Source organism: Pongo pygmaeus, chromosome 3, assembly GCF_028885625.2.
Source record: "Pongo pygmaeus isolate AG05252 chromosome 3, NHGRI_mPonPyg2-v2.0_pri, whole genome shotgun sequence".
In the NCBI taxonomy this organism is placed as follows: Eukaryota; Metazoa; Chordata; class Mammalia; order Primates; family Hominidae; genus Pongo; species Pongo pygmaeus.
The window spans coordinates 44,142,197-44,168,195 of record NC_072376.2 but is presented as its reverse complement, the minus strand read 5'-3'; the positions used below and the strand labels follow the sequence as shown (position 1 = coordinate 44,168,195).

Sequence of the window (25,999 nt, the reverse complement as noted above, 5' to 3'; positions counted from 1 at the left end):
CCCTCCAAAATATAAAATCTCTGGTTCATTAATTGGGTCAAAGACAGTCTTTTTAGAACTTTTTTCTCCCCAAAGAAATACAGTACTGAGGCATTAAAACAGGAGTAACTGGAAGATCAGCTATTTCCCAAGCAGCTTCCATAGCTAACAGCAGTCTGCAAGTATATGTACCAATTACAAAATGAAAGTTATAATCTACCTGATTTAAAAATCTAAATTTCTATTCTGAATTAAATGATTTAATACAGGTTGTTTTCTGTATTGTTTTAGTAACCCTCCCTCAGTGTAGAATTTGTAATCAACCTTTGTCATAAATACACATGCCAAACTATTGGAAAGTAATTTGCCAGATGAATGGATAGGGTAATGTATTAAGAGTGAGACAGCAGTTCTGAGCCCCTGGCTGGAGTCTAGTAGAGGAACTGCCAGAGGCTCAAGATCAACATAGACTTTTAGATATAATTAAAACATATTATCTAAGTCAGTGTTCAAATTTGTCATGCTGAATCTCTTTGAAGACAAGAAATGCTCTTCTGGTTACTCCCAAAGTACCTGTACACATTCTAGATCTGCACTGTTACATAATTATAAATTGGTATTTGCTAGGTAGATAAAACTTAAGACATTCTGAAACATTTCTATTTGTACTTTTTCAATAAACTTGACTATATCAAGATGGGAACTAAACAGGCTTACTGTGTCTTATAAAAAATACTTTGTTGTCTAAAGTAAATGAGATAGTTCGAAATTAACAAAAACAACTAGAACTGTGCTTTTTTTCTTTAAGGTCTAATGCATGTGCACAATAAACTTGTGGATCCACTATTCAGTATGAAAGATGGAAATTGAAGGAGACTGGAGCAAAATTCTGCTTGAATGAACAGAGCACTTTTTACTAAGTAGTAGATGAATTTTCAGCTATGCAATATGACAAAACATGGGGAATTTTGAAGACTGTCATTTTTTCATTCGAGTCTCTATGTTCAACATTCCATATTTTGAATATTTATATCTTGTACTTGGGTTTAAGAGAAGTAGCTGGCTCTCAAGATTGACTGGCTATTTATTATAAAGTACTGAAGTCACATAGCCACCTATAAAACAGCATAGAAATGTCTGCCTGTTTAAAAAGTCATTTTAAAGGTAGAGTGTACACATCAGGCACCATTTGTGATACGACTCCAGTGGCATATATTTCATTTTTTAATGACAAGACACTCCAAACCTTTCAGATAACAAACTATCATTGCAGACCTTCACTTTTGGAATGCAATCTTTATATTTTCTGTGCATCACACACATGCTTTTCTGCACGTGGTTGCCTTAGTCATCTTCCTACAGCACCATCTAGACATCAAAAATTGTGCTATATATCGTTGGTAAAGGAAATTTGAAGAGATGACAGTGCCTAAAAGTACAGTTTACATCCTTTTGGAAAGTATGTGTAAGTGCATGTTTTTTGTGCACCTTCTTCTATAGCACTTTTTTACAAATATCTTATTTTTATTTAACGACTTGGGTTCATGTCCCTAATATAAGTATCTTGACAATTATGAGCTTTATACCTAGCAATCCACTTCAGGAAATTCTTTTGGAGAATATTTTCTGATTATTGTTAAACTTAATATACGATTAGCTTTATTCCTTATAAAATGTCTAAAAGAATAATACGAAGTATATATAAAAGGAATTACTGTAAACTACATCGCCATAGCAATTTACATAAAAGTATATTGTTTTCTATCTTTAACTCAAATAAAGCGTGTAATAAATAAGTTATCTAAATTTTATTTCCAGAAGTGAACCTGAAGAATACATGCATTCGACTCCCAACAATTATAGTACATGTGAACCTGCATTTATTTTGGGTTTGTTACCATCATGCATTAGGAGAGTTAGGTTAAAAGATGTCTCTGCCTCTGTGGGGAGCAAAAAAATGCTCCTTTTGCTTATTTTGCATTTCATAAGCCCACCTGGTAGAAGAAGCCGTATCTGCTTGTCTATGTGATTAAAATGTAGTTTCTTAAAATATTAAAATAGCAAATAAATTAATGAAATAAATTGGTAATAGGGTTTTATGGTTAAAAGTGGGGGATGGGGTAAATTATGCTGCTTTATTTTAATTCCAGATGATATTTTAATAGCCTTATAAATGTTTTTTAAATAACTAGGGGGTAACATTCCACTTACACTTCCAGTAATAAGAATCATTTACTACAAACTATGCTGACTACCTTAGAAAGTCATACAGCATCACAGTGAAAAAGCTAAAGGTACCTGTTGTGCTACATGATTCACCAGTTATTTCCGTGCTTTAAAGGTCTAAAAATTCTCCTTTCCATTTTCCTGCCCTTGATGTTAGGGGCTTAGTTGAGGTTCATGTACTCAAGCTCCTCCACAAGCTGAGGAGCGAAAACTGTGGCCATTTTCGTTCCTGCTTTCATTCCCTAAACTGAGGAGCTAAGCTGCTGTTTGTTAGGCAAAAAAACTTAGCTTTTTGAAGAAACCAACCATTGAATCCCAGCTCTGTCAACAATGGTGACTTTGGGAAATAAAGTCTCAGCTTCTTCCCCAAAATTTTTACATAGAATGAGGGAAGCATACATAGCTCAGCACAGTGGTTGTCACATATGAAGTTCAATAAACGGTGCTATTTTAATATTGACAGTGTTTAAACATATTTCAGTGTTTGCTAAAATCTTAGTAATATTAAGTCCTCTGAGGAATACACTTATAAAGCACACAACTCCAAATCACTAAAGTCATCTGACTGGGAAAGTGGGAAGGGGAAAGAAATTAAGCTTACAGAAAATGCTTTTTTGTACTACAACTAAAACTACTATAACTAAAACTACTTTTTTATACTATTATAACTAAAGAGTCATAGGTTAAAAAAAGGTGAAATTAGTCTGAATAAAAAAGACTAATACTGGTAAATTATTAAATAGCAAGCACATAGTACATATTACGTTCCAAGAACCAATTTGTAACTTATCCTTTGGCAGTGATAGAACAGAACACTTTGTTTTACAATTTTTTAATTTCAAATACTGTCATTTTCAAAATACTACTGTCGTGGTCTTTCAGATTTCATCTGTTTTATCAGAACCTGGAAGGGGGAGGGAAGATACATAAGATGATAATGTATGTATCTAGGACTACATCACAGGCTACTTCTACACATGATTTTAAGTAAATCTCCATTTAATTTATAATTAAAATGATTTCACAATAACTGTGAGCTCAAAATATCTGAGGCAGCTCTCAAGTCAGTTTAGAAAGTTTATTTTCCCAGGGTTAAGGATGTGCCCATGACACAGCCTCAGGAGGTCCTCACCACATATGCCCAAGGTGGTTGGGGCACAGCTTGGTTTTACACATTTTAGAGAGACATGAGACATCAGTATGTGTAAGGTATACATTGGTCTTGAAAGGCAGGACAACTTGGAAGAGGGGCGGGGACTTCAAGCATAGGCAGGTAAGAGAAAGGATTGCATTTTTTGAGTTTCTGATTAGCCTTTCACTGAATATACAATTTACATTTGAGAGGAGGGTAGAGGAATGGTCAGTTATACCTTAATCTGGCTTAGTGACATGAAGCAGAGAAAGCAATCATTTATGCATTTGTTTCATGTGAGCAGAAGGAAGACTTTGAGTTCTTTGTCCATAAGGAATTTCCTTGTGAGCAAATTTTATCTTTGTGGCTGTCTTATTTAGGAATAAAACGGGAGGCAGGTTTGCCTCAATCAGTTCCCAGCTTGACTTCCCTTTGGCTTAGTGGTTTTGAGATTTCTTTTTCTTTCATATAACCTTAGTATTCATCCTTGATAGTGTTTATCCCTAAAAGACATTTTCTTCATTCAATTCATTCAAGGTAGAAGATAAAAATCAATGGCTAAATGATGTTATCTTGCTGTAATACAGTCTGCAGTCTGGTTTGTTTGTTGGCTGAATAAACATGGCAGCTGAGAGCCTCGGAGAAATATAGCCATTTACTGGCTGTGAAATCTCAAGTTAACTACTCTAAAATCTGTTCGATTATGAAATTTAGACAATAATTATTAAAATGTCATTATGAGTTCCTGGTAATACCAAACACCTGTCATTTTACACAAATGCGTTCTGAATGTCTGAAAGACAGCTCCTGCCCTTAATTTAGATGTAAACCATTTAGTTTCAAACTAACCACCTGATAAAATCTATAAACATTTTATCATGAACTAGAGCAGATGTCTATGTTATCTGATGTCTATGTTATTTGAGTTTACTGTTTAATAAATGAATTCATATCAATTAATCCTGCTAACAAATTTGACACTTAAGGTGATTCTGAAAATCCTTTAAACTTAAAGTAGATGGAATCTTAAGTATGGGGCCTTTTAGTGTCAGTAAAGAAAAACTGCATGCAACAAAATATAGCAGGTCCTCACTTGTTGAGATTCATGGAAATTGTGACTTTAAATGAAATGATACGGCCGGGCATGGTGGCTCACGCCTGTAATCTCAGCACTTTGGGAGGCCACGGCAGGTGGATCACGAGGTCAGGAGTTCAAGATCAGCCTGGCCGACGTGGTGAAACCCCGACTCTACTAAAGATACAAAAAATTAGCCGAGCATGGTGGCGCGCGCCTGTAATGGAGGCTGAGGCAGGAGAATCTCTTGAACCCGGGAGGCGGAGGTTGCAGTGAGTCGAGATTGCGCCATTGCACTCCAGCCTGGGCAACAGGGCAAGACTCCATCTCAAAAAATAAATAAAAATGAAATGACGCATAAACCAATTTTTTTTCCTCATCAATGTTACAAACCACTTAAGGAAATGACATCATTCAAGGACATTGTGCTACGTGTCATTTTACTTAAAGTCAGTTTCTAAGAACCTTTCGATGGCATTTAAGGACTTAACTGTAGTTACAATTGAGTGCTTACTATGTGTCTTGCACCTCTGAATATTTAACGTAATACCTCATTTAATCTTCACAACAACAACTTACGTAGGTAGTAGTATAATCTCGATTTTACTGAAGAGAAAACCAAGGTTAATTTGGCCAAGGTCACCTTACTAGTGAGTGGTTGGAACAGATATTTGAGAACAGGCAACATGGCTTCAAAATCTAAGCTCTTGCCTACCCGCTCATTACTCCCTTTCAACGAAAGACTAGTAGGTTATTTAAACCTGAATACCCTGAAAGTAACAAGCAAATTTTATAATTTTCTTTCTGTTGTCAGCATATTACAAATTGCAATGAAAATTCTTTGTTTTCCCACCAATTACTTAGAAGATTGTGTTTTCAGAACTTTTATAAAAGCATCTTTTGGAACTTCAACGTTGCCAATTTTCCTCAGCTTTTTTTTCCCTTCTGCTTGTCTCTTCAAAAGCTTCATTTTTCGGGTAATATCACCACCATACTGAAAAATATTTTAAAACATTGGAAGTCTAAGTCACTCTAAAGAGAAACAATCATATGATTACAGAGGCATCAGTACAACCTTAACAACCATACCAATTATCCATAAGGCAGACATCTCTCTAATTTTCCTAGCAGATCTAATTTTACTGTCTTCTCAAAGAATGATAAAGGCTTTAATCTGGATGGAGGTGAAGATTCCCAAGGAAACCTAGTATAATAATATGCATGTCAAGGAAGAATTATCAATCTCCTTACTGATTCTAGGCTTGGAATTTTGACTATAAAGCCACAGTCTAATATAGGTAACTCTTAATCACATAGGAATAAATGTGCCTTTGGAGAAAGAATTGATCATTCAAGTCTCACGATATTTAAGAATAATTTTTCTTTTTTTGAGATAGAGTTTCCCTCTCACACAGGCTGGAGTACAATGGCAGGATCTCTGCTCACTGCAACCTCCGCCTCCTGAGCTCAAGCAATTCTCATGCTGCACCCTCCCGAGTAACTGAGATCACAGGCATGCACCACCATGCCTGGCTAATTTTTGTATTTTTAGTAAAGATGGGGTTTTGCCATGTTGGCCAGGCTGGTCTCAGAACTCCTAGCCTCAAATGATCTGCCCATCTTGGCCTCCCAAAGTGCTGGGATTACAGGTGTGAGCCACCGAGCCCAGGCAAGAATAATTTTTTAACAGCTGAATAACAGCAAACTGGCAAAACAATGTCAAGAGAAGTAGACTTCATCTGTAAGATAAAGCCATTGTTTTCAAAATCTTTCATTATATGTTAGATCAAGAAAACATGTTACCCAGATCATAGAAATAACTGTTGTAAAAATCTTCCTTTGTATTACATATAAGAACAATTTTCATAAATAATATTTTTGTAAATTTTTATTTTATAAGTAAGATGAAAAAATATTTAAAGATATGGGCAAAATGAACAGGTTGCCATGGTCAAGCTGAAATTTACCTATTCAAAAAGAGAACTTGGAAACAAAGAATGTGTAAAAACCAACAATGGAAATCAATAAGTTTATGCCCCCTTTGATTTAAAACCCATAAGAGTTATATTATAAAGTAGAATAAATACAACCAGATACATACACATTTTGCCAAAACGTTTTTCCTATAGGCTTTCACACTGTAAAAGAGAAAAATTCGTTTAAGTACATAATTCCATTATACTGTTTAAAAGCACTTTCTTACCAAAAACAATCTCCCCTTTACTAGAAAATTTTAATGATAGTATCATTGCCTATGTAAAATTGCCATAAGCGTATTAATTAGATACTTCAAATGCTCTTGTATTTATTTTCATGTACTTGGCATAAAAGAACAAATAAATTCAACATGTTTATCAACACACATTAAGAAAAAAAGGTCAAGGCCTTGTGGTAGGCTTGATTAGGCCAAATTCAAGCACGATGTGACCTTGATTACAAGAAATATATTAGGTTATTTTTTACTCAATCTAAAAATTACCACTCAATCTAAAAATTAACACTACTACTTCAGAAAAACAAAGTATGTTTATTATCTTATTACTGCCTCTACTGAATGTGGATGGAGTCTAGGAAGATTGATATATCCACCCCAGCAGTTATAAACTAATCTATTTCTATAATGTTTGAGAAATTTCTAGATCACTCTAATTTTGAAAATAGCTCCATCTTTATGTATTCCTTAAGACAGAAAAACCTATTTTTTTAAGGTATTCTCTCAACACACTTATGTTAGAATAAGCAATTACTAACTGTCTTAAATTGCACTTTCCAGGATGTTCCCTGGTTATCATCTCTACTCTGCCTGATCTCAGTATTTACGAAACACAGAATAACTAACCGAAGCAAAACAGTGTTAGGAAATGAAATGTATTTCAAACAGTGGGCCTAAAATTAACGTCAAGTCTATATTAACATGATGGTTGTATTTCCTCATTAGGTTTGGGTTAAGGTAGAATTTAATAGCAATTTCCAGCTTTTCAAAACACTTCCTGTTTCCCAGAAGTCTTAGGATCATTAAGGAAAAGAAATGGGAAGTGCTACAAGATACATCCTGCCCCTGCTGTTACAAGCAGAGCAGCTTATTCAGTGTTCTTCATTGTTATTTTTGGGTTTTTGTTAAGAAACTGGGTCTCACTATGTTTCCCAGACTAGTCTCACAGCAGTCCTCCTGCCCCAGCCTCCCAAGTAGTTGGGATCACAGACTGTGAGCCACCACACCCAGCCAGTGTTCTGATTTATGTATTATATTTCATGAAAGACTAGTGTCCTACAGAAATTAGCCTGTCTTCCATATCTACTATAATTCATGTGAGGTCCCTAATCTAGAATGCAAATCCTAACATGGTATTGGCATTCCTTGATTTATAACCTCCCTAGCTCTGCGGAAGTGGGGAAGCAATATTAAATGCTTTGGGTTAAAAAAAAATTGTAATTTTGTCATTTGGAAGACAAAACCTTTTAGTTTCAGTTTCTATTAATTTATAATCTACCTAAAGGGATAAAACCATAAAAGAAATTCCTTACCCAGGAAATTCAGTATAGACATTGATATGAGTGGAAATTAAAACAGTTCCTCAAACCCGTATACATTATACTAACTGCAAATCACATCACCCAATGGTGTTATATAAGTAATTCAAAGTAACAGTCATTACTTAAATCAGAAAACTGGAGAGCACTATCATACTGTTTCTACAAGTAAGAATAAAGCGTAGGCCAATGTTGAATTAAAATGTTCAATATTCTTTCACTTTTTAGGTATATCATTTCTGAAACTGGCTCAAGAACAAAAATGAATTTCAACTCACGTTTCTCTTGCAATGACTTTACTTCCAATAGCAGCTTGAATTGCTATCTCAAACAGTTGCCTAGGAAGAGAATCCTTCAGCCGTTCACATATGGCTTTGCCAATTGAATGCGCTTTGTCTCTGAGACAGAAAAATACAACTGTTTATATATCCTAAATAAGAATATTTCAAGTATTTTTCTAGGTCAGTTGCATAATCAATGTAAAGGTGATCTCTTAAGAAGGTTCAAATGGAACTTACTTATAAATATCTCTTACTGTCTGAATCATCATCAACTCTGATTTAAAAAAGTAATGTATGATTACAGAAAATTTAGAAATACATTAGAGAATAGAAACGATTCTTGATTCTCTTTCCTTACCCGCTGAAAACGGTTAAACATTTTGGAATGATTATTTTAAACAGATATCTTTCTAGTCATTTTTTTTGCATTTTTTTGTATGATCAGTGTTTATGATATATTCTACCCTCTTATTTAACAGACATTTTTATGTCACTAAATATTACTCCACAAGTTTTAATGGCTGAAAGTAAAAATATGGGTGCTTTGTAATTCATTTTAACCAATCTGCTGTTTCTTGAACACGTGGGCTTTTTCCTTTTTATAATTTTTTTACAAATATAAAAGGGCGTGGTGGCTTACGCCTGTAAATCCAGCACTTTGGGAGGCCGAGGCGGGCAGATCAGAGGTCAAGAGATCGAGACCATCCTGGCCAATTAGGTGAAACCCTGTCTCTACTAAAAATACAAAAATTAGCCGAGCATGGTGGCACGTGCTTGTAGTCCCAGCTACTCAGGAGGCTGAGGCAGGAGAATTGCTTGAATCCGGGAGGCGGACGTTGCAGTGAGCAGAAATTGCGCCACTGCACTCCAGCCTGGCGACAGAATGAGACTCCCATCTGAAAACAAAAACAAAAACAAAAAAAACAAACAAAACAAAACAAAAAAACTTGTTCCCAATTCTAAATCCATCATTATAAAATGTTTAAAACTTTTTTTTTTTTAACATGGTAAAGGGAAACATTTCTATGACACTATTCTTTTTGACTTATAGCTCTGTTCTATTTTTAGCAGTCTAGAGAGAAGTGTGGAAAAAAAAGAGAAAGCAAAGTTAGTAGGGTGAACTCTATTTTAATTACCTTTAAAAGTTTTTTAAATGCAGCTGCTCAAACAAAAATAAATGAAAAACATATCAAAAGTATTTTCACATCCCATGATTAGTTTCTATTCAACTTACTTGTGTACAACAGTTACTAGCTCCTCTACAGTATTTCCATTCAGTAGAATATCCATTTTTACAAGTTCTGCAGTCTGGTAGCCTGCATCTTCGTAATCAAAACTAAAAGGAAAAAAGTCCAAGTGATAAATATTACAATTCCCGAGAGATTACCTTTATTACTCTTTACTCTTTACTAAATGTCTACTTTCTACCGCATTACACTCCCCAAAGAGATATGTTTCCATCAAAATATTACATAAACAGTTTCTTGTGAATAGATCTAAATGTTATCTTTTTATGTTTATTAAATCAAGGGCAAAAGCAAGGGGAATATGTTTATAAGGGAAAGGAAAATAAGTTGGTGAACCTGACAAAGAAAATGGTTTATTGAAGACAAATATCATGCCTTCCCAATGTTCCCAGCAGCTGGGAGGCTTCAGACAATACTATATAAATGGATCATTTTCAGATTCATGAGTTGGGTTTCTGTTTAACTTTATATTACCAATGACAACTCTATGTTTAAATAAATGCTATGATACTCATAAAATACCATTAATAAATGAGACCTTTGGATTTCCTATTTGGCTCTTCAGCTTGCACCTCCCTTCACAGGGCTTTTGTGAGGATTAAATGAGTTAATACATGTAAACCACTTAGAGCAATGCCTAGTACATAATAAGCGTTTAAACAGAGCCTAGCTTAGCACACACAAGCACTTAGTTTCAGCTATTACTTTTAACAATGTGGTCAAAGCTTGCAATGTTAGTCAAAACAGACATTTAAATGTTTAACTTATAAAACTGAAGTCTAACAAGAAAATTTCAATTAGGCTTACAAGTTGTCCCAATCACAGACAAGAATATGTATACTCCTATTGTCTTAATTTTAAAAAACTGGTGCCTGGACTTGCAAAATTATGTTTGGTTTCTAAAGATTTTCAGCAGGAAGGTCATAAAATGACAATAATACACTCTATTAACAGATTATTTTCAGAAGTACTGTTAAAATCCTTTCTTCAGGAAGCATCACTTATTATACATTTACTGTATGAAAGATACCATGTTAAGTATCATACAGAATACAAAGCAAATAGAGAATAAAACAGACATGGTCCTTAACTTTGAAGTTGTTACAGCTCCAGCTATGTTGTGGTCCAAAATATTAAAAATCTTAAAAATTTCTTAACTCATTTTTTCAAAAGAAATCATTACAAAAATTGTGTTTCTGTTTCCAAGCAGCCCAATCGATACCTAACCTCTATTGAAAACATAGGTATTCTAGTGTTTCCTTAGAATGCAGGAAACACATTTGTAATTCCAAAAAGCTACTAGTTGCTGTTGATTCTTGCCTCTTGGTATGAAATAAATTTTTTCCTGATCTTAATTCATAGCCTATGATGACTTTCTGTTGTTAAGTGTGGAACTGACTGCCTATGTAAAACATCCATCTTGAACATAACAATTACCTTAATGCTGGAAGCTGGAATATTTTATTTTTATGTAGTTCAAAAATAAATCATGTTCTCTCATTAAATTCAAAATGTAAGTTTCCAAACGAAAAGGCTTTTTAAATGCAAACTAAAATTGACAGACTTCTGTTAAAAATATTTATAAACATTAAACCTAGTAATCTTCCTTTCAACTCTAGTAATTTTAATATGCCCCCTCAATTCATTTTACTTTAAATTTCATTGCCACTTACTTGCTCAAGGTCTTGTCTGAAAGAAGACATAGAAGAAGAAAAAACTGGGTGACAAAGTAGAAGAAAATCCTCAATACAAAGGAACATGAAGATTCCTTGGTAAGAAGAATTATATATGCTAACTCTCTTCACTGACAAGATGATTAAATAAAGTTAAACTTCCAAGTCACTGTAGCATATTCGTTAAACACTGGAATTTGTCTCTGCATGTTAACATTAACATTCATGCACTGTGTGGGAGTTTTATAGATGTCAATGTTCATTTTTCCCCTTCTGCTTCCTCATGTTTCACATCTGTGTTCTACTGTATACTATCCTGTAACTTAAGATTTTAGGGCATAGTGAGGGTATCTAGAGTTATATGCCCCAACAACAACAACAACAACAACAACAACAAAACAGCCTCTCAGAATGCTATGTCCTGAGTTCCTTATTTGTTATTTAATAGTAACTCTCCTTTCACTTTTATCTGGCTTTTCTCCATGTACTCCTATGAGATACACAATGGTTTTCATGACGAGGACAACCTGTTCCTGGAAAGACTAAGTTATTAAAGTGTTCACTAATGGAGAGGCACATTTAACATTTTTTACAGACTGAATATGCACTTTTATTTTTCAAATGTAAATAGATGCTCTTGAGATTGCATAACATACAAATACATTTTAAAAATGCCACTGAGGTTACGGTAGATTTTTGAAATTAGGTCTAATTCTTAACAGACAAGGAATACAACTCTTCATGAAAAGGGGACTAATTTTTTTTGTTAAAAGAGAAATAAAAGTTACATAATCTAAGGAAACTTTTCTCCTATAAGCAAATCACAAGTAGTCTGTAACACCTATAAAGTTGTTCCAAGTCATTCTAACCTTAGAGTATGATTCTCAACTATCTTCAAGAAAGCTGAAATTACTAAATAAATGAAGAATTAGTATACCCTTGCTCATCAATATTTCAAAAAAGTTGGTCAGACATCTTAGGTTCTCATTATTTTTTTACCTAGCATATCCAGAAGATAGGGATTTCAAAGAGTCATAAAAATCTACCACAATTTCATTCAAAGGAAAGAGATATTTAAGCATAACTCTATTTTGATCAATAAATATCATATTCTTCTGAACTGCTCTTCGAGCCTAAAAAGGGAAGGAAGAAAATGGGTTTAATGACAACCTACTCAAATACTGAGGAATAATGTATTTCTCTAAAGGTCTAGTAAAAACTATAGGCAGTATTTATAATCCAGAGAGAAACATTTTATATTTCAATTACATTAGGCTTGCTACCAAAGCTTTTAATCCTTACCTAACAATTTTATCTTTTAAAATAAACACTATTTCATTTAACAGTAAATCAAATGTAACTACATAAAAAGTCAAAAGTCCTAATTTCTTGTTTTACAAATAATTAGGTCCAGAGAAATTAAAAGTGTAAGACCAAGATTACAATCTAGTTTTTAACCTAATCAAAACTCAAGTCACCATTTGACACACTTTCCAATATGTGTCAGAGTATTTCACATAGATATTTTTAAGGAATATAATTACATACCATTTGTGGATTAAATCATTTATTACAATGTGGTGAGAACTAAAGCAAAATGGGAGTACCTTCAAATTAATTATCTTTCAAACTACTCAAAAAGGCGAAAAGAAATTATACATTTAGCTAATTATCAAATTTCTTTCCTTTGGGCTAAAATATCAAATCAGTAAATTACACAAATTATCAGAAATATTTTTATTTAAAATCAAAATAATTTAAAAAGTATACATATCTATGTGTATAGATATAGACAGATATATATATGAAAATCTCATTAAATTCAGTATGCTTAGCAGAAAGAAATCTTTTAAAACCTGAGTTGGAAATCATTATTTCAGAGGACTAAAACCTAATTTTGTATTAAATTGTACTATAGTTACCTAATTTTGTATTAAATTGTATTATAGTTATACCTCGCAAAGCATCATTATTTTCCCAGTGTATTCATCTGGTGTGATAATAGTGCCCAAAACAACTGGCTCCAAATATTCTGTTACTTTTGATTTATCGGGGAATTGTGCAGGATTGATAATTGTAATTTCTTTTTCTCTATGTTCCTAAAAATTAGAAAAAGCAGCAATACTTAAAATCTTAATATAATGATTATCATTTTTCTTGTTTGCCTTATATTTTAAAATCCCTCCAGCTGCAATCATTTAATAATAACAAGTATTAGTAAACAATATATTCCAATTATTGATATTTACTAAACATATTTCATGGACCATTTAGAAAAAGTATGACAAAAGAATACACTGTAACCTGACACTTATAAAACATTATAGTTTAGTAAGTTAATTTTGTTGGAAAATATTTAGATTGCCAAAATTAGTATTTGTTTAAAATGAACAGATTGCCACTTACATGGAATACAATGTTGTTTTCATCACTGATTTGAAATTTAAAATTTCCCAGTCACCAGAATGAATGCTTCACTTTTTACGAGATAAATTACTTATGACCAAAATTACATTTTTCATCTTTGTGCTAGAATCAGAACATTATTTTCACTACTAATTTTACCTTTTACTTTCAGCAATAGACTAGTTTTGATAATGTGGAGATTATATCAGGTTAAGAAAAATATTGCATAAATTAGTTTTCAAAAAAGTTCTTCATCATTAGCCATAGGGTAATTCAATGTTTATTACTACTAATCAATAAATATTTCGTTTAATACTTAATCAGCTACTGGTATAGTAAAAAGCTTATCCTGCATTGTATATACACACATTTATTTTTTCCAAGAGACTAATGCAAAACAGTACTAAATACCAAGTACCTTTATCAATTTTGATGATGACAGTACAGCTTTATATGGAACAGTAGGAGTTGTTAAAATAACAGAAGCATTATATTCTTGCTCCAGTCGCTGGTTGAAAACTTCCATGTGCAAAAGTCCAAGAAATCCTAGCCTGGGGGAGGAAAAGACAAATTCCAAAATGTTTATGTCCCCATGGGCCTCTTTTTTTTTTTTTTTTAAATGAACATATTGTTACTTTAAGGGAGGGATGGAATTAAGAGTCATTCAAACAATTCACAATATAATTAAATGCTAGCATAATTTCATTAAATAAGATTAAAATCTTCCATTGGGAATCTATTTTAAATCACTATAAAACTTACCCATAAAATGTCAATCCACAACGTGAAACAGGCAGATAAAAATTGTTTTCGTTCACTTTACACTAATATAAACTTATTTTCAGTAAATGTTCCAGAACAATGCACCATTTTATACCTCCCTTACTTATAAAGATATTTTTAAAAAACCTCCCTTTCCTATAAAAATATTTTAAAAATACATCATTTACACCTCCCTTTCCTATAAAACAAATGTGAATGAATCTTACCTCCAGCCAGCACCCAGAGCAAGGCTGCTATCCCGATGAACTGTCACACTGGAATCATTTAAAGTCAGTTTTTCTATAGCACTCTTCAGATTGTTATATTCAGATTGGTCTAGAGGATACATTCCTGGGGATACAATGATTTCTAATTATCACGTGATAAGCTGCCTACAGACCTGTCAAACCACATGTGTAGTGCTGCCAAGTTCCAAATTAGTCATTTACCTTTTAAATTACTTTCTTGTATTTTATTGACCAAAATATTGGTTTGCTAAAAATGTATGATTATTTGGTTTCAAAGTATCTTACAAGTCATTAGTCTGAAAGAATATACAACCAGACTTGCACTCCAAATAATGTTTTTAATGTTTTTGAAAAAATACAGGGAAAAGAAAAAAAAAATATGGGAATTAGGCCTATTAAGAAACACAGTGCAATTTCAAAAACAAAAGCACAAGACATTCCACAACCCAAATGAAACTTTATTATTGGGTAAAAATAGGAGTAGAAATGAAAACTATACTGCACTCTCAATTCTCTAAGGCAGATTATCTACTTAAAACCATAGTTAAATTTTGCTTTTTGGTATTTACTGACAAAAACTATGGGAATCACTACTGATTCTCTTTCATCTGACACCTCTGAAGTCCTCTAAAATCCAGATGACTGACTTTGCCTAAAGGTAGGGGTAAACAAAGTTCCTAATTCCCAGTGAGAGAGACTGTAGGGCAAAAATTAAGGGCTAGATACTCAGCACAGAGTAACTTGATGACCTTCAATCAGGTCTTCCTTTTTCCAAAGTAAACGAAGTAAAAGATTCTGAAATTATGCGTACTTGAGGCAACACCATTCTCTGTCATGTCTACATTAGTACAATACAATATTAAAGAAAGTCTATCGAAGATGAAGGCACTCAGTCAGTGTCTACTGAGAATTACTAATAAGAACATCCTAATTAGAAAAATGTTTCAAATATAATAATGAACTCCCTAGAAAAATAAGAAATTTATATTACTGTATCCTATATATCACAGCTTCTTCCTTAAGAGCTTATTTCTTAACACATCCTAAATGATCTCCCACATATAATTTCATCATACATATGAAATTATAAACTGATAAACAGCACAAAGAATTAAGTGAAACAATATGCTGGAATTAGTGGTTATTTAAAATAACCAGAATGTGTATTTTTTCCTTAACCACTGAGACAGACTTTTAGTTTAAAAATATCATGGCCCTCAACCTTTGAATTTGTGAACTCCTCACCTGCAAATACCATTGGTTTCGCTGATTTAAACCCAGGCAAGGGCTCCACTGGTTGCTTATGTAAATATAACGTATCTCCTATTTGCGCTTCAGTGACATCTTTCATCCCAGCAATCAGATAGCCCACCTGTCCTGCATATCTAAATAAAATTATTATATGCAAATATTTACTGCTTTAATGTTTCAAGCACATAACTCACAACTAGTTCTACCTTCCCAGGAAACTATCATACACTTTCGAAACTTAACATACATTTTGAAAATAAGTGCTATATATCAATTATCAAACTCTGAAGCTTGTCAGCAAATGAACACACCAGGTCTTACAATCCATTAGACCTCTCTACTTATAAACCTAATGCCTTTTTCATGATTCTGCCAACCTTTGCAATTTAAACAGCAGTTTCTAAAATATATGTAAATACAGTGAAACTAGTAAGTAAAAAAGCATTATAAGTACACTTGTGATGTCTTTTATTAATGAGTTGTGTTGAAAATGTTCTTTAACAAAGGAAAAAAAGGTAAATTTTTGTCCAAGAAAAATGTTAACTCTCAACAAACTGGACATTTGATGTTCCTCCTGTAGCAAAAGAGCAAATCCTATGAGTTCAGTTTAAGTTTAGTTAAAAAAAAAAATCCCTACAAAATTAAAATGATTTACACTTAGAATGAGCTTTAAGAACCTTAAATGAAGATGTGATAATATTCAGTATATATGGCAGAATATAAATAGATATTAAAATATTTCAGTAAAATAGACTTTCTGACTCAATATAGTGCTGTTTTTAGACATACAACACTAAACACTCATGTGATCTGACAGTCATCTGGTTCAATAATTTCTACAGATGAGGAACAGGACCTTACAAAGCTCAAATTATGTACCCAAGGTCATGTCTCATCAGTACCTGATATGGAGTAGGCACTCAATAAATAGTTCTTTTACAAGTCAATTCAGATGTTTTTCTAATGCACACTACCCTTGCTAATCCTACTCCCCAAGAATTTTAATCAAGGTTTTACCATGAATTCCACGCTAAAGATGTATTAAGGTTTCTATTATACCACCTTTACATTGGAAAATCTAGTTATGAAGAAATGTCAAAAATGATACCCAATATGGATATGGGTGGAGGGAACTAACTCTTTCATTGTCTCATCAAATACATCAATATAGGATCCAATCTACCCTTAATCATAAATCTAGTTATAACTAGTCATTTAGAATAAAAAAAGTATCAACTGACATTTCTATTGTCCTTCACACGAGATTCCTTTTGACAGAGCATTTACTGTATAGTTGCATTAGTTTTTTTTTTAAGTTACCAAATGAGGATCATTCTAAGCATACCAAGTTGAGAAAAATGCAGAAATAGAACCACATACAAATAAATGCATTTTAATTACTAATGCAGATTACTTACAATTTATGAGTTGGCTGCTCATTAGGATTCAAAACTCCTACTTCATTAACTTCGTATGTCTTTTGAGTATGTGCAGATACAATTTTATCTCCTTTGGAAACCACTCCATCAAATAATGCTACATTGGCTATCACACCTCTATACTGGTCAAAGGTGGAGTCAAATACCAAAGCTCTCAGGGGATTTTTGCGATGCACTTTAGGACTAGTAAATATAAGTAAAAAGTAAATATATATATACTAAATTAAAATCTTAATAAAATTCCTATTTTCAACTTAGATATTGTACTTAATTTGAGTTCTTGAGAAAGTTTGATACACAACAGCCTAAATAAAGACCTTTTTATAAAATATATTAGATTTAATAACCTCTAGTTTTAACAAATTATTTATGAATATATTTGTTCAGCTTAAAGCAAAGGAAAATAACTGCCAATGTACTGAGGTATATTTTATAATGATTGTCATGAAAAGACCTCTATCAATCATCTTTACTTTTTCTTTTACTTTACTGTACTTGCCTTCTATGTATTACTAAAAGCAAATAAATTTATTCTCGCTCCCTGCAAGAATATTTGCCACATCCATTAAGCTAAAATAACAGTTGAAGCTGATAGTCTTTGAACTATTAAACACGGACAGTTTTTGAACTATTAAATAGAGACAACTGGTACAAAAATCACCAAATACTCACGGGGGGATTCTTTCAATAATTGCCTGAAGAACACTCTCAACATTTGTCCCAAGTTTAGCAGAAATCTAAAAAGATATATGTGAAAAATATAAGCATTTAAAGTTAAGACTATACTTTTCTATCTTGATGACCTGTGACTTGTGATCAGAAGGAAAAAAAAATCCAATAGTTACCAATTTGAGAAATACAGCAAAAGGAAAAGAACAAAGCAAACAGTATATTGACAAATACCTCTTTTTCTATTATAGTTAGGTAGTTCTACGGTTCTAGAATGGAATTACGAGAGTCCTGATCATGGTATTGAAAGTGGAATAGACTAAGAGTTCAAAATCTGGGTAACAATCATGTCTCTGCATTGAATGCATGTATTTCACCAGTATCTATCTCTTTGAGCATAAATTTCATCATCTAAAAGATGAAGTGATTATTCATATTCTGCCTAAATCTCAAGGTTGTTGTGTGGATAAACAATGTATGTGAATGGCATAAAACCATAAGGCATCTTACTACTACTTTAGTGTTCTCACACCAGAAAAGTAAGCCAACACTCAAACCACACGGTATGACTGACCTTTATCACTAGTAATAAATGGACTATCTCTGAAATCCTGACTTCAAACTTCTTACTCTTCACATTCACTCTAGACCAGGATTTTTCAGTTTCAGCCCTACTGACATTTTGGGCCAGATAATTCTTTGTTTTGGGAGGCTGTCCTGTGCATTATAGGATGTTCAGCAGCAACCAGGGCACCCCATTTACCCACACGATGCCGGTAGCATCCCTCCCAAGATGTGAAAACCAAAAATATCTCCAAATATTTGCCCAGAGGCAAAACCACCCACCACTGACAACTATTGCTCTAGACTGTAGTACTTTCTTTACAACAGTCCTTAACTTGTAACTATTGAATATACTACTTGATGCTATCCATCAGCTCCACCCTCCACTCTGTTTCTATCCTTCCCCAGATGGGACTCCAAGATCCATCATTAACAATCACTCTGGTTCAACCACTTTGTTTTCTTCTTATTAGAGGCAGCTGGCAAAACCTCAACCTTGACTGAATCCAATTATGTGTTTTTTCTATGCCCATATACAGAGCAGCTTAACATTACTGGAAAAAAGAAATCAAATAAATGGTCTGGTTCATTTCTTGTATCTGACAACAAGCTATCTTGCCTATGGGCAGCCGTGCTTCTTACATACTTAACTCCAAATCAAGAAACATCATTTAATGCAATGCAGATTTAAAAATTAAGGTTATTAATTTTAAAGTATGAAATGGAGGTTTGTAGACAGTGCTCAGTTTAGCAATGAACCGTTATGTTTTATGTGTTATGTTGTTTCCTCCTGGATCATAATCTCCTTTTCTTTTCATATGGATAGTTAATACTGAGCCATAATAATTTCACATCTGGGTTACTACTAATAGCTGGATTCGCTGTATCTCTTCTTACACCTCTTTGATCCATTCTCTGTAAGGCTACCTGAATGACTGGTTAATTTGTTTCTCTTGCTTTAAAATCCTTCCATTGTCGTCTTAGAATAATTTTCAAGCTCTTCAGCACAGCAAGAGTCCCAGCATGACTTGATTCCTGCATACCCCTACAAAGCCTTCTCATTCAATCTACCTTTCTGATCAGTAAACATGCCAAATCTTTTCCTAATTTAAGTCCTTTACACATGCTCTTTTCTCTTCCTGGAATGCTTTTCTGAAAATTATTCATTCCTCCACGTTTCAGTTTATGAGACGCTTTTGCTAAGTTATTCCATGTCATAACATCTCTCTAAGAAAAAAGACTTTTCACTTTAATGATGGTATTTCACCTAGAATAATACAATTTGTTGAATGAATTTCCTCAACAATCTCTATCCTAGTCAATAATTCCTATGCTTACTTCTTTGTTTACTTATTTATTGACTGTCTGCAGAGAGGAAGGGGTCTTGTCTGTCTTGTTCACTGCCATACTCTTAGCTGGCATATACCAAATAAGAATCTGAATGAATTTTATTAAGATTAAAATCAGAATAGTTAACTGTATTTTAATATAACACAATCCAAAATATAAAACCATGTATAACTTGCTCTTTCAAAAATTATATGAGATTGAAAGAAAAACATTACATTGCTGCGCTGACATACTTTACACTACCATGTAGTATAGCAGTTTGGCTGTGGCTGTTTAACAAGCAGATCATCATTTGAAAGGTAAATAAAAATTCAGATTTAAAATGGTGGCAACTTTGATATAAATAAAATCTATTGTTTCCTAGCACTACTGTAACTAGCTTTTTATAAAATAGGTTTTTGTCAGTTCCAAGAATGATACATACAAATCCCTTGACATTAGTTTGAACCTGCTCTTCAAAGACAGTATTTCCACTGGGCAAAATGACACACAAGAAATACTGCAGGGAGTTTCAGAAGGCCTGTGTTTTAGTCCTGGAACATTGGCTAACTAAACGTGTGATCTTTGGAAAGTGATAAAACCTTTGAGCCTCAGTTCCTTTAACTACAGCATCGCAATAATTTCTGTATGTCCTAAAAATATAAAAAGGGCTTTTGGTAAGGATCAAAGGAAATAATAGTAAAATAAGTCTGTAAAACTATAAAAAAACAGCATATAATGCCAGGTTATCAAATACCATGAAATTTCACTTAGCCCAATTACTTGAGACTTTTTTCAAAGTATAATCTTTTTAGGAAAGTATTTTACCTTAATACATTCATCACTTGGAATATCAAACACTTTCTCAATTTGGTTTTCAACTCTTTCAGGATCAGCATTCTTCAGATCTATCTTTAAAAAAAATCCGTTATGTGTTAGTATAATAAAGATAAGATGTATTATGTATTACCAGTATTCAGAGGTAGTTAAACGGTTACCCACTTTAACCTAACTGACCCCTCTATGATATTTTTTCAAAAGCAGTAAAATAATCTATATATTAGCAGTACAATTTAAGAACCATGATTGAAAAAGAGAAGTTAGGTAGCAGAGCATGCAAAAAAAACTTAAGCAGTTAGCTACCCAGGGCAGCAGAAGAGATCAGTAGTAATTTATCAATTAAGCAGCATGTGAACTGATTTTAAAAGTTAAGTTAAATACAACATTAAGTCTGACAACAAGCTGTCTTACCTATGGCCTTCTTTTAAACTTAACTCCATTATCAAGAAATATAATTTAAAGCAATGCAGATTTTAAAATTAAGATTCTAAATTAATTTTAAAATATGAAATGCAAGTTTATAGACAGAGCTCAGTTTAGCACTAAATTGTCATGCTTCATGTGTTGTATTGTTTCTTCCTAGATTATAAACTTCTCTTCTTTTCCTATGTATGGTTTGATCGGACAAACATGTTTCATCTGCCCTGCATCCCTTCCCTACAGAAATGGCCCTCAGTTACCGCAAGATAATTCAGGGGAACTATCTTCTCAACTCTGTGCAAGGGTGACTTTCAGTTGCACCTTCTGTTATATACAATTCAAAGAGATAAATCCCACCAATATATTTAATAAACAGCTGGAGATCCCTCATATAATAAATAGTACAACTGACATTTAAACACTAATTGTATTCTTAGAAAGTGAAATAACAACACTGTTGTCTCACTGTAATTACCTTATTTATAACTGGAATTACCGATAGCTGTGCTTCGAAGGCAAGAAAGAAGTTTGCTACAGTTTGGGCTTGAATTCCCTGAAAATATCAAGACACAAGATACTGAGATGACCATTCTATTATCTATCACAAAACTTGTAATTTAAGACCATTCCACACATCTTCATCAAGAGATTTTGCATCATGCTAATAATAAAATTAAAGAAAATGCCATGTAGCTACCCTTCATACTTTTCTCTCCAACTTACGTCTTTGGGGTCAAAATGAAAATCGCTGATGGTAAAGCAATAATCACATCAAGTAGAGTGAGCCAACAGACAGTCTACTAAGTTTGAGATAGGAAGCCTTTAAGGAAAGGTACACGGCAGCTCAACTATGATACCTATTTTTCCATGCATCTGAATCATTCTCTGTAATAATTCCTTTCAGTTCAGAAAGCATTTATTGGAGGGCCTTTTCTGTGCCAGGAACTACATCAGGCACTGGAGAAACAAAAGATGTAACATGGACTCTCAAGGATCTCAAAGCTTGAACACAGTCATCAAGGCTGTTTATAAAGCCCAATACTGCCTATATGAGGTAGAGATTGACTTTCCTTGATGGGATCAGGAAAGGCTTAACACAACACCGTCACCACAACCACTAAAAAAAAGTTGGGTTTTGAATGAAGAGTTTGTGAGAAACATGTATCAAAAGCTTATATTCACAGCTCTTATATGGTCATCTGCTGAATGTCTTTATGGTTTACACACAAAAGAGCTTAGTAATGTTACTGATTTTTTAAAAACCTAATACTTCCCAAATTATTGCCTTTAAATCACCTAAAATGATCTGAAAACTAATGATTTATTCTCAAGATCTGCTAAAAATGGATATAGAAACCTCAGATTAAGAACTGCTAAAGTTGGTGGGTTTTGGTAAGATGCATTGATAATATGATGTCATACTTCAAAAAAATACAACAATCTTTTGAACAATTCCAATTTAAAAACTAGTCAATTCCAGAGAATGCTTTAGTGTAATAATATTTCAAGTTAACAGGACGAAACCATATGATTTTCAATAAGCAACAGATTAAATCTATTTTTCAAACACAAAAATTCTAGTTCCAAAACACATTTTAAAGAAAAACTCTTGAAACAACCAAATAGTCATGTCATATCACATGTCACATTATACGAAATGAAAAGTACCTACCTCATTTGCATCAACCACAAGTAAAACACCCTGGCAAGCAGAAAGTGACCTGGATACTTCATAACTAAAATCAACATGGCCCTGAGAAACAAAAATATTGATACCTGTAAATATGAGTTAATTTTTTAGGAAAGGGCATTATGGCAAATTTATTGACTTTACTTGATAAAAGTTGTTAAATACTCGTTTCTTTTCTGTAGCCTGCACTTTTGAAACTGACACTAACACAAGAACACAGAAAATAAAAAGCAAAGGCAGACGTTTAATATTCAGTTCAAAAATTAAACAAGGATCTGTTTGCACTACTGACACAATGTTGACTTTATTAACAATACGTGCAAAATTAATATTAAACTTACGGGTGTATCAATGAGATTTAAAAGGTACTGCTTTCCTTCACAATTGTAAAAGAGAGATGCTGTCTGTGCTTTAACAGTGATTCCTCTTTCTCGTTCCACTTGCAATTTATCAAGAACCTGCTTATTATTCTTTGTTTTATCAATTGTCCCTATAAACAGAAACACTTATTGATATTTCTCTGGGCTTTAAAAAAAGAGAATATTACTTATAAAATTAAAATTTAAGAGTAAAAGTAATTCCCAATAACTCGCAGCCATCAGTTAATTATGTAATATAAATGAAATACCTGTAAGTTCTAGGAGCCTGTCAGCTAAAGTACTTTTGCCATGATCCACGTGTGCAACGATACTGAAATTTCTAATATTTTCAACAGGAAACCTAGACATGTCAGGTTTTTCCTAGAAAGGGGAAATACCACATTTAAGTGTATAAATTTTGCATACTATCAAACAAGTACACCAATTCAAAGAATATTCTTTTAATCGTTGAATCATTTCTAGCATTTGTATTGTTTATATTATTCTTCTAAGAATAAAGACATGTATGGCTAAGTTCATATTACAAGGAATATCAGTTTAATAGTCAAACGTAACTATACAGCTAAATAATAATCCCTTAACATTTCTACACCATTTTTAGGGCCAATCAGGAACTGAATTTATTATCGTGAATGGAGAATATAAGACACCTAGTACTTCTAAAGGCCTGAGAATACCCTGTCCAGTAAAACCTTTGAGGCAATGGAGCTACAGAAAAGCTGAAAGAAGAGAAATTTTCTGCTCCTATCACACATTTAATCAGGAATCAGATTTATTTAAAAATCTGTGTCTCTGAGCCTCAAAATTTTATTTTAGATACAATGCTGCTACTTTGCAGCTTCTCTGGTGAGAAAGAAAAAAAGATGACATCCAACAAAAGACTTATCACTTAAAACTTAAAAATATTTTAAAATGGAACTCCTGGTTTTTCGTGTACACATCTTTAACGTTTTACTGAAACACATCACAAACTGCTAGAAATTGTTATCAAGCAAAATATACCAGTTTTTTGTACTCCAAACATTTTTTTCCAATCAACTGTATATTTCACAATCAGCAAAACCATGAAATTACAATGAAATATAAAATTCACGTGACCTTTTAAGTTTGTTAATAGCCCCATACAAGACAGATAAAAGCAATTATAGCTGAAAGTCTGCCAAAAAAATTAAAAAAAAACCACAAAACTAATTCTGATGTTTGCCCTGTAGATTTTCTTTCCCTTCAGTTCAAAAGGTAGAGAATTGCACCGTCTTAAAACTTAAAACTTCGAATTGCAATATAAATCCATTTTTAAAACCACAGGCATATTAGAGCCAAAGCTGATTAAAGACAAGGTTTTGTCTTTCTGCCTACTTACAGCTTGCCTTCAGTCACTTCACTTTTCTGCCTAAACTCTATCCATTCACAATTATCAGAGTTGTTGACCCTCCCACCCTCTCCCATCAGAGTCAAAATTACACAGGTTTGCCTCTGGCTGAGGTAGAATGAAATAAAACTACAAAGACAGACCAAGCACTTCCAGCATTCTAGGTATTAGTCTAAAAAAGTCCACTTCTCACATCACACAAATCTCACAAATTAGCCACTGGATGTTTGATTAGTTCTGCATTCAACAAATGAAGCAAGACAGTGACAAAGAAGTAACTTGCCCAGGCCACATACCTAGTTAATTTGTAGGAAAATGGACGTTATATTAATATTTACTAGCAACTTTTTCAGTAGTCTTTTTAGGAGAATTAAATAGATGAATACACGCAGAGCACTTCGACCAGTGGCTCGCGTAAACAAATCAACACTTGACATTGGAAATGAGAAAACCCACGAAGTTAGTGACTTGCCCAAGGTCACACTAGTGAGGGGTGGAGGGTTGGGAACCTGAGCAGTGCTCACACTCTCTGCTCTGCCTCCCTGTACCAAGTCGCAAGCAGGGCTCAGAGCTAGTCCCAGAAAGCCCTATACATTTCCAAGATCGCATGGGGCACTCCAACGTTTTAAAACGTGGCTAAATCAGATTCCAGGGGGCAGTCACCTTGAATTCTGCGGAGCTGTAGAGCCTGTCGGTAGCCCAGGACTCTGGAGCAGCCCCCAAAGTCGGCGCGGGCCGGGGCCCCTGGGCCGCGTTTGGGGCCCCCAGAAGCGCGGCCCCAGTGGCTCGTGGCGCGAGAGCGCGTGCGCACCCCCAGCCCCGACCCACGAGGGTCCACATGACCCGGGCAGCGGAGGCGTCAGGAGAGGGTACCGACACGCAACAGGAGCATAGCCCGTTTTTTTTCGAAGGTACCCCCACTAGGGTCCGGTGGACAGGACTCAAACAGACCCTGTGAAGCGAAGACAATGAACCCCTGGGAGCTCTGCCCAAGTACCAGATCCGGAAGCACCCCGAAGGCGCGGCGCAGCTTGCCGACGTCGGCCCGCCGCACGCCGCACGCCGTCGTGACATCAGCGCATCTTGGCGTCGGGTAGTGGAGTGGTCACGTGAGTGCAGGCTTTCGATTAACTCCGTAAAACGCAGGGTGTAGACAGAGTACATATTAGCTTATATTGTCTGCTGAGTGCTGTGCTAATTCCTTTGCATTGTCTCTTCCTTTCTCACTACTGCCCTGTGGTGTGTGTACTGTCAGTTCCCCCAAACTACCTTTGGAAATCCGGACCGAGTGACTTACCCAGGAGCTTACAGGTGGGGAGCTGTGGAGCCTGGAGTGCCGCCCAGGCAGTCTGATTCCCGAACCAGGAGCCGAGGTCTTAGTCCAGGGACTTAAAGATGCTATTATTAGCACAACGTTGAGACTTAGCCTTCTACCTAATGGCAAAATAATAATGGCACTTTTAAAATCTAGAGGTCGAAATGTATTCC

The 25,999-nt window shown here is 34.1% G+C and overlaps 2 protein-coding genes across 8 annotated transcripts in view; one reads left to right on the top strand and one right to left on the bottom strand.

Annotated features, from left to right (window-relative positions):
- GNPDA2 (glucosamine-6-phosphate deaminase 2) overlaps positions 1 to 12,775 on the top strand; it is a 35,535-nt gene extending 22,760 nt beyond the window's left edge. For 2 of the 3 annotated variants that reach the window (XM_054484821.2, XM_054484822.2), the window contains one exon: positions 788 to 1,775. In XM_054484821.2, coding sequence (XP_054340796.1) covers positions 788 to 849 — 62 coding nt within the window. In that variant the 3' untranslated portion in view covers positions 850 to 1,775. Of the gene's footprint in view, positions 1 to 787; positions 1,776 to 11,153 lie in introns of those variants that run through there. The other variant, XM_063663619.1, reaches the window with a different exon arrangement.
- GUF1 (GTP binding elongation factor GUF1) lies at positions 1,577 to 25,575 on the bottom strand. Of its 5 annotated transcripts, XM_054484818.2 has the most exons (18): positions 25,175 to 25,575; positions 23,391 to 23,502; positions 23,104 to 23,252; positions 22,745 to 22,825; positions 21,548 to 21,625; positions 20,641 to 20,724; positions 17,923 to 17,987; positions 17,230 to 17,433; positions 15,806 to 15,945; positions 14,540 to 14,663; positions 13,969 to 14,101; positions 13,100 to 13,243; positions 12,144 to 12,277; positions 9,459 to 9,560; positions 8,222 to 8,341; positions 6,514 to 6,550; positions 5,266 to 5,406; positions 1,577 to 3,109 (listed from the first exon to the last, which is right to left on the bottom strand). In XM_054484818.2, the coding sequence occupies exons 1-17, from the start codon at positions 25,349 to 25,351 to the stop codon at positions 5,269 to 5,271; spliced, it is 2,022 nt and encodes a 673-aa protein (XP_054340793.1). In that variant the 5' UTR covers positions 25,352 to 25,575; the 3' UTR covers positions 1,577 to 3,109; positions 5,266 to 5,268. The 5 variants fall into 5 exon arrangements, with proteins under 5 accessions (XP_054340793.1, XP_054340792.1, XP_063519688.1 ...); XM_054484817.2 differs by having other exon boundaries at positions 3,022 to 5,406; XM_063663618.1 differs by lacking the exon at positions 25,175 to 25,575 and adding an exon at positions 24,808 to 25,121 and having other exon boundaries at positions 3,022 to 5,406.
- Positions 25,576 to 25,999: the final 424 nt, after the last annotated feature.

Bases quoted from the DNA above. Each gene is read 5' to 3' on its own strand.
- GUF1 (XM_054484818.2), bottom strand. From the start codon at position 25,351: ATGTGGACCCTCGTGGGTCGGGGCTGGGGGTGCGCACGCGCTCTCGCG. The intron at 17,434-17,922 runs GTGAGTATTTGG...TATATTTACTAG, and splicing joins ATTATTGAAAGAATCCCCCC to TCCTAAAGTGCATCGCAAAA. The intron at 14,664-15,805 runs GTGAGGAGTTCA...TTGTATCCCCAG, and splicing joins GAAACCAATGGTATTTGCAG to GAATGTATCCTCTAGACCAA.